This window comes from Microtus pennsylvanicus, chromosome 4 (genome assembly GCF_037038515.1).
Source record: "Microtus pennsylvanicus isolate mMicPen1 chromosome 4, mMicPen1.hap1, whole genome shotgun sequence".
Classification (NCBI taxonomy): domain Eukaryota; kingdom Metazoa; phylum Chordata; class Mammalia; order Rodentia; family Cricetidae; genus Microtus; species Microtus pennsylvanicus.
The window spans coordinates 82,441,333-82,449,983 of NC_134582.1; the positions used below are offsets into that span (position 1 = coordinate 82,441,333).

General features: G+C 51.3%; 1 protein-coding gene across 1 annotated transcript; it reads right to left on the reverse strand.

Moving 5' to 3' along the window:
• Nucleotides 1-1,243: 1,243 nt before the first annotated feature.
• Nucleotides 1,244-6,547, reverse strand: Nxnl2 (nucleoredoxin like 2). Its single transcript, XM_075970945.1, has 2 exons — nucleotides 5,891-6,547; nucleotides 1,244-1,788 (listed from the first exon to the last, which is right to left on the reverse strand). The coding sequence occupies exons 1-2, from the start codon at nucleotides 6,190-6,192 to the stop codon at nucleotides 1,620-1,622; spliced, it is 471 nt and encodes a 156-aa protein (XP_075827060.1). The 5' UTR covers nucleotides 6,193-6,547; the 3' UTR covers nucleotides 1,244-1,619.
• Between the last annotated feature and the right edge of the window lie 2,104 nt (nucleotides 6,548-8,651).

Genomic DNA, 8,651 nt, shown 5'->3' on the forward strand with positions numbered 1-8,651 from the left:
TCAGTGAAGTCCAGGTGAGGGGCCTCTCAGAACAAAGAGGATTTGGGGTGAAACTCAGCAGTAGTGTGCTTGCCTGGCATGCACAAGGCCCTGGATTCCTCAGCATGATATAAAAAGAAAAAGACGAGGAAGCTGCAGAAATGGCCCAGTGGTTAAGAGCCGCTGCTGCTCTTCTAGGAGACAAGAGTTCAGTTCCTAACATACATCTGTCAGCTCACAATCGCCTCTAACTCCAGACCCAGGGCATCTGATGCCCTCTTTTGGCCTCCACAGGCGCATGCACACACATCGGCACACATCGGCACACACATCGGCACACATCGGCACACACATCGGCACACATGCACACACATCGGCACATGCACACACATCGGCACACATGCACACACCTCGGCACACATGCACACACATCGGCACACATGCACACACATCGGCACACATGCACACACATCGGCACATGCACACACATCGGCACACATGCACACACCTCGGCACACATGCACACACATCGGCACACATGCACACACATCGGCACATGCACACACATCGGCACATGCACACACATCGGCACATGCACACACATCGGCACATGCACACACATAGGCACACATGCACACACATCGGCACATGCGCACACATCGGCACACATGCACACACATCGGCACATGCACACACATCGGCACACATGCACACATTATTAAAAAAGAATCACCAAAATGTAAAATGGTGAAGAATTATTGAAGAAGACACTGGACATCTGCCCACATGCTCACACATGTACATGCATACCCCTTACAAACCATGTACATATATAAAACACACACATTCACAGAGGGGCAGATAGAGCGCTTGCCTAGCAGGGGCAAGGCTGTGGACTCAATCCTTAACTCAAAAAAAAAAAAAAGAGGAAGGAGGGAAGAAGATAGTAGGAGGAAAAGCAAAAAGTAAGCCTTCCAAAGAGAAGAAAAACAAGAAAAGAAGAAGGAAGAGGAGGAGGAAGAAAAGGAGAGAGAGAGAGAGAGAGAGAGAGAGAGAGAGAGAGAGAGAGAGAAGATAAAGGTTAGAAAAATCTTACAAGACCAAGTACACAGTTAGCACCACCCCCTCATGTGAATGCCAGCTTAAGCACGATGTTTACTGACTAGTCCTTCTGTTGGTGTATGGTTTGAAAGGAAAAAGAAAACTGAGCTGCTCAAGGTGTGAATGTTGGTTTATTAAACTATACATTCTACAAACGTGATTAATAAATACACTTACCAAGGCATCACTAAAATGTGATATGTCATCAGAAAATGCGTCACCTCATAGATCAATTTACCAAAAAAAAAAAAAAAAGCCTGTAGAAATGAGCATCTTGCATAGATTTTTGATAGCACACTGTCGATGTGTCCTGGGGCCTAGGCACAGGTGGAGAAAGCTATAAAAACAAAAGTCCACACCAGAGGAACTCTGGGACCCGCAGAGGGAGGGTGTAGTTCTTTCCTGGGCAGCACCTGCCCTTTGTCCTACTTTCGTGCCGCTACTATGAAATCCCCCAACAGAGAAAAGAACAAGCAACTCCCCCTTTGAAGGTGTTTGGTCTGCACTTGCAGCAAGCGTCTGCCCTGGTCCCTCCAGATTCACCCCAAGAAGTTCTGAAAAACATCGGCTGCTTCCACCCAGTTCTGAAAGCAAGCTAACCCGCGCTCCCGGATCTGTTTCCGCCCTTTGCTGGTGATGATGGCTCCATTGGGTTTGATGACCACGAGCTTGGGGATGGCTGTGATGTCATACTTCTTCTTCAGTTCACTAAAGATAGGAGAGCAGAAGGTTAGCACTGCTCTGAGAAGAAGGGGCTGTGTGTGTAGGTTCTGTGCAAATTCCGCTGTTTTATAAAGGGATGTGAATTCCCTTCGGTTTCAGCATCCACAGGGGATCCAAGAACCAGTTCCCTTTAGATATATAAATCTCATGTTGAAGATACAATGAAATTGTTGTGGTACTATAAATAAATGCAATTATCTAAAACTCAAGTAGCTTATAGTTCCTGCTACTTGATGAGGCAGAGGGATTACTTTAGCTCATGCAGCTGTGACCAGCATGGGCAACAGAAGGAGACTGTGAGACCTCATCTATAAAGGACTTGGAACAAGGTTGAGGCAGATAAGAGCTGCCTTGGATCCAGGAGCCAGTGAAGTGGAGGCCTGGGAGACCTAGAGATCTGAATCAGAGAACCAACCCCGAGCCACTGTCTACCCAAGAAATGAAGTCCAGGCTGGTCTACTCTTCTACAGTTCCAAACATGTCAGCGGGTAGGAGAGGTTCCCCAGCACCCAGCCACATCCTAAGAAAGCAGGTCAGAGGGTGGGTTGGTACAAGGGGAAGATGCCTGCTAGACACCTTGGAATCTGTCCACATCCCGGCCCTTGAGGACCACCATTGCAAGGAGGTCACTGTAAGGTCTTCAAGGGTTCGCTTGGGAGTGGCACCCTTTAGCACGAATGCCTGCAGCTGCTTTGAGACCTGGTTCTACCACATATGCCTAACCGTAAAGCCCATGCTCAGGAGGTTGAGGCAGGAGGATCTCTTCCTAGACAGATAATCTCAGTCACAGAGAATGGGGTAAGATGGAACCATCACTCTGAAAAAAAAATGGCTGCAGGGAGCACTGGTTCATGCCCCTGCAACCCTTCTCATGCTAATAGGCCCTCTTCTCAGTCACCTGTACTGGAACATCTGTGCAGAGGAGACAGCTCCAGACAGCACCCAGATCTCATTTCAGGGACACACTGGTAATAAACAGAGGCCTCTCTGGACTGAATACAGTACCTGTTGCTGTGTCAGAGGATGGGGCTACACTGGAATGCAGACACATAATTCAGAGGGCAAGGTAAGGGCTTGGAGTGTTTCCTTCCTACAGCCATGCCACAGTAATCTCAGCCACAAGTGATTTTCTTGGTAGTAGAAATTCCCTTCTCCTCGCTCAGGTGCCTCTTCAGGAGTTGAGGACAGTAGAAGGTAACAGAGGCTTCTGAGGGAAAGCTACAGAAGGGTCCCTTCCTGGGTCACTTCCCAGTTGGAGCCTCTATGATCTTCCTGTGCCCTGCCCCCTACAGCAGAGGGCAGCTTCCCCAAACACCTCCGGGATGTTCCACGAAATGCTCCCTTCTCCCCAGTGGTGGCCTCTTTCCTTTGGCCCATGACCTGTTTCCAAAAATCCAAGCTGACTTAGCATCCCCTCAGAATATTCTACTTCTTGGTCTGCACAGAGCAACATCAGGGTTAAGGAAGAACAAGGACAGATAACTAAGTTTGCAAAAGGAAAAATCCCGCTGGAAATGAAGACCAGGCGAGCCAGGCCAACCTGTGCTCACAGCGGCTCATTTGTCGTCACCTGGAGTACCAAGGCTCGGGAGCAGATGAGCGAGGAGGTCTCCAGAGTAACACCCTTCTCAAGGGAGTCAGTGTTCAGATGGGGTGGCCAGTCACCCCGGGAAAGGACTTCAGCCAAGGCACAAAGGGAGACTTCAGGAGAACCGGACTGTCTCAGCGGCACATCTGGGAATTAGGGCATAGGCCAGCACTCTGATCTGTCACTAGCTGACCCTGCGAGGAGCCTGGGATGGTTAGTATCAATTGTCAGTTTGGCAGGATCTATAGTCATCTAGGAGACAAACTTCTGGACAAATTTGTGGAGAGATTTGTAGATTGTTTTAACTGAGTTCAAAAGAACCCCGTTAACTGTGGGAGGCACCATTCCACGGGCTGGGGTCCTGACTAAATGAATGGAAAGGCCAAAGTAAGTTTGGCATCAGCGTTCCATCTTTCTGGCTCCAGACTGCAGGCACAAAGTGACCCCCCTCCTCACACTTCTGCCACAGTGGCAGACCACTTTCAAACTGTGAAGCCAAATAAACCCTTCTCCCTTAGTTTCTTTTATTCCGTGGGGAGGGTGGTGTACCCGTGCATGCGGAGGCCAGAGGGATACAGCAGGTGTCTTTTTACTCTCCACGTTGTTCTCCGGAGATAGGTTTTCCCACTGAACCACTGCGGCTGGCTGACTAGACCCATCCATTGCCGGGGTTACAAGTACATGCAGCCATGTCTGCTTTGTGTTTTAATTTAAGTGCTGGAGATTTGAACTCACGGACTCAGACTTGCATGCTTATTCACTGAGCCCCCGCCCCAGGTTCTCTGCAGGTGCTTTGTCAAATACTTTGTCACAGCAATTAGAAAAGGAATAAATACAGATCCCGTTCACAGCCAAGGTCAACCCATTCTTCATGCATCTCTTTACTCAGCCATAAAACTGCTTTCCCACAATCCTCATGGGGAACCCAGAGCCTTAGTCTCTGGGGGTGGGGGTGGGGGTGGAGCCTGAGCTCTCTGCCTAATTACCAACACCATCACCATCTCAACTGCAAAACAAGTGTGTCCTTCCAGAAGCTCTGCATAATTGAGTGTCTGTCGTAATCAGACCCCATTTCAAAGCACATCACGCAAAGCCCTCCTCAAGTGCGTCCTCAGACAAAGGTAATCAGCTGCCACTTAGACTTACTATCAATGGGATTTTCACGGTGCCAGAGTGAGTGAGGTCTCATAACCTCCAAGGCTAAGCAGCTTCCCCTGGGCTCTCCACCTCCCCGGGAATCACCAAAGAGAATGCGTTTAGGAAAAGCAAGGGAGATGGCTCAGTCAGTAAAGTGCTTTGCAAGCATGCAGACATAGAGTCAGACCTCGAAACCCATAAAAAGCTGGTTGGCTTGTAATCCCAGAGCTGGCGCAGGAGGTGGGGCAGGGAGCAGAGACTGGTGGATCTCTAGAGCTCCCTGGCCCACCAGCCTAGCCAACTCAGTGATTTCCAGGACAGTTAGAGACCCTGTCTCAAAAAACAAGGTGGATGACATTTGAGAAATAACGCAGAGATTGTCTTCTGATCTCTACTGGCATGCACCCACAAATGCACCTACAAACAAACACAGAATAAGAGTTGTTATGAATCTACGGAATGTCACAAAGTTGCCTATGCTTCGTTTTTCAGAAAGGACTCACAGGTAGCACTCCAGCTGGATAACAAGCCCAAGACCCAGAACCAGAAGATACCCATAAACTGACATCTGTTCTAGAAGGGGGCGGGGTGGGGGCGTGTGCTGAGACCTCCATCTGAACTCTTTCATCACAGGAGATACCACCACCACCACCACCACCACCACCACCACCACCACCACCACCACCACCACCACCACCACCACCACCACCACCACCACCACCACCACCACCGTGGTGCTCCCAGTACCGGGCCATGCTTTGCTCTTTCCGGGGGGGGGGGGGCTCTTTTTGTTGAACTCTCCAGCCCTGCCTGCTCTAAGATCTGCCCATCCCTCTTTCCTCCTACATGTATTGCAATAGCGTTCATGTTACTGAAACTTATAGTTACCGAGCCTCATCGTTATCAGTAAAACTAAAATCTCAAAGATGGTCAACACCTCCCGCTCTGAGCCCCGCCCCTTCCCCAGAGTACCCGCCCCCGATGCAGCTCTGTGGACACAGGTTGCAATCAGCAGCTCCCACTCAGGTCGGTGGCTTCTCTCCCTTCTTCCTGAACACTTATCAAGATGACTAACTAAGGGATGCAAGCTAGCACCAGAACCAGCCCCGGAGCTCCTCGGGCGTGGGGAATCTCTGAAATCCCAAACGTGAAAGACAGAAGCACGGGAGGGCTGGATTCCCGTGGATGCTGAAACCAAAACTCCGTGGAATTGACCCGCATTGGGGTCTATTTTTCCTGAACAGGAAAAAGGGCGGGGTAGGAAGTTAAGGACCAGAGTCTGAAAGAGCAGCATGGTGGAGAGGAGGTCTTGGCGAGCCAGAGCTCCGGTCCGGTGCCCACGTCCACCGGGTCCCCACTCACTGCCTGTAGGGGTCGTGGAAGGGCAGTGCCAGCCAGGCGCCGTGCAGCTCGCGCATGAAGTCCAGCATCTCCTCGGGGCTGCCGTCCGCTGACACGAACACCACCTCGAAGGGTGCAGGCCGCCGTGCCTCGCTCACCAGCGCGGTGTAGAAGTCGCAGAGCAGCGGCGTGAAGTCGCGACTGGGGGCGCATCGGCCCGCTGCAAAGTACAGGGCTACCACCTTGTTCTGCAGCGCGGCCTCCGCCTCCACCACAGCGCCCTCGCGGGTCACCAGGCGCCGCCCGCTCAGCACGTCCACCATAGCCCTGAACCCTGGTTTGTGGAAGACGCCACTAAGAGACAAGTCCCTGAGCTGTGCTGCCACCCGTCTGGGGGCAGAGCACGCAGAACCTCGCGCAGCACCCGGCGCCTTGCAGCCCCGCCTCCCGCGGAGCAGCTCACCTTGAGCCCACGGGAGGAGCTAGCATTCACCACTTATTCCAGAAGCTGCGGCCGCAGCAGTGACAGAAGCAGTCACGCCATCAACCCCTCCTGCCTTCTACTCAACCCCATCCTGTCTCACCTACCCGCGACCCCCTCTACTCACCCGCGCCCCACATCATCCACCTGAGCCCTGCCTCTCTCCAGCTTACCCACCTGCGTCCTGTCTCGCTCACCCAGGAACTGTCCAGACACCCATGACTTGTTCAGTTCCGCCATACCCCACCCCACGCAAGCGCCCCATTCCACCCCACCGAGTACACCCCTGTGCTGTTCCGTGGACCCGAGTTCTGTCCCGCCCACCAGCCCCACCCCACCGCGTCCACAGGAGCAGAGTCCCACCCTTGTGCAAAGCGCCCAGCTACATCCTACACCCGCCTACTCCGTCCACTAGGGCTCTGCCATGCCCATTTCCCCCCACCTCTCCAAACACGCCCCTCCCCTCTCCAGAAAAGCCTTACAGCTTTCCAGGCTGCAGCCGGCCATCTCTGACCAGCCCTCCCAAGCCAAAAGGCACCGCCCTCTTTGCCTAAGGACACTCCAGTCCAGTCTAGAAGGTGCCTCCGAGGAGGGATGAGTTAGGTGAAGGGCTATTCAGCCCCTAGCCAGAATAGGCCTGCTGTAGAGAGCCAGGGCCCTTGTGTTCTGCGTGTGTACCTCCATCGCCTATATCCTGGAGTTCTGGAAGAAAATTGAGGGCAGGTCTCATGTTGCAGGAGTAGAGCCAGAGTGTTAAAGCTGTGCAGGCCCTGCGCGGGTCCAGAAGTTTTCTACAGTAAGAGAGTTCCAATTCCCTGCCAAGCTTGAGGAGGAAGTCTTGTGGGTCAGCATGTACCGGCACACCCAAAACCTCAGGAATCGAGATAAATAACTCCCAAGTGCTGTGTTTTAAAAATTAAACAGTGGGAGCTGGAAAGATGGCTCAGAGTCGTTAAGAGAGCTGGCTGACTGCTCTTGTCCTCAGCACCCACACAGTGGCTCACAAACCTCTGGAACTCCAGTTCTAAGGGATTGGAATCTTCTGGTTTCCACAGGCACCAGTCACACATACATACGTGGAGGCGAAGCACTCAGACACATGAAACAAAAATAAAAAGTAATGCAAAACGTTGCAGAAAAACATTAAAACTTAGAGGCAGTTGTAAGAGTCAAAGCTGCATTTTAAGTTTCAATTACTATGCCGTAGAGATCCACGAAACAAAAATACCCCTTGCCCAAGGACAGACAGTTCCTGAAATACTGGAGGCTGTTGTTTACGGGTGATGACAAGCCACATATTTTCACTCCCTAAACAAGTTTGTTTGGCTCGATCCATTCTGGATGTAAGTGATCAAGTATCACATGTGAAATTGCCTGGTGCGAGTGAGAAGGAAGCACGAAACACGCAACAAACCCGCTTAGGAGTTTATTAGAGGAGATGTGTACAGGCCTGGTGAAGTCGGTGTGCAGAGGGCTGAAGAAGGCGAGTCCAGCTTTTAAAGGCTGCCTAGCACATGTGCACAGGGGGATGACGTAGCTACATCACACGTAGATGACAGAGCTCACATGCGAGCGAGGGCTTACGTAGCTGCGTCATACGTAGGTGATGCATCCATGCCGCACATATTCTTGCCTGAGGGCTTGTCTGCACATGTGGCCCTGCAACCTGGAAGTGCCAGCCATGCTGGTTAGCTAAAATCATACCATTCCACCCTTTTGTTTATTATAAAATTTGGGGAGTTTGGGGTCTTTAATGGGTTAATGGGGCATCGTCAGGTCTCTTGTGACTGCTTCCTGCTGATTTTGTGGGCATCGTCAGGTTGGACCTCGCAAGATGCTGTAAAGGCAGAAAATTATGACTGGACAAATTTTAGATCCTGGTGATTAAGGGAAGAGAGTCCCAAGATGGAAAGATGGAGGTTTGGGGGAGGGAGGAGGGGGGAATTTCCCAGGAGTTTCCAAGACCAGGAATGATAAGGGAAGAATTAAATGATACTTATCCTGGGCAAGTCTGGTCCGTTTAGATAGGTCCAATTGGCTCCCTGGAGCTTTTGAAAAGAAAGAAATTTTAGACATATTAAAAGCTTATGAACATATAGCTAGACATCACCCAGATGTGGAGCGGGTTCGTCAAGACCCCAGTATTCTTCCATCCAGGGCATATAGCTAGACATCACCCAGATGTGGAGCGGGTTCGTCAAGACCCCAGTATTCTTCCGTCCAGGGCATATAGTTAGACATCACCCAGATGTGGAGCGGGTTCGTCAAGACCCCAGGATTCTCCCATCCAGGGCATAGAGC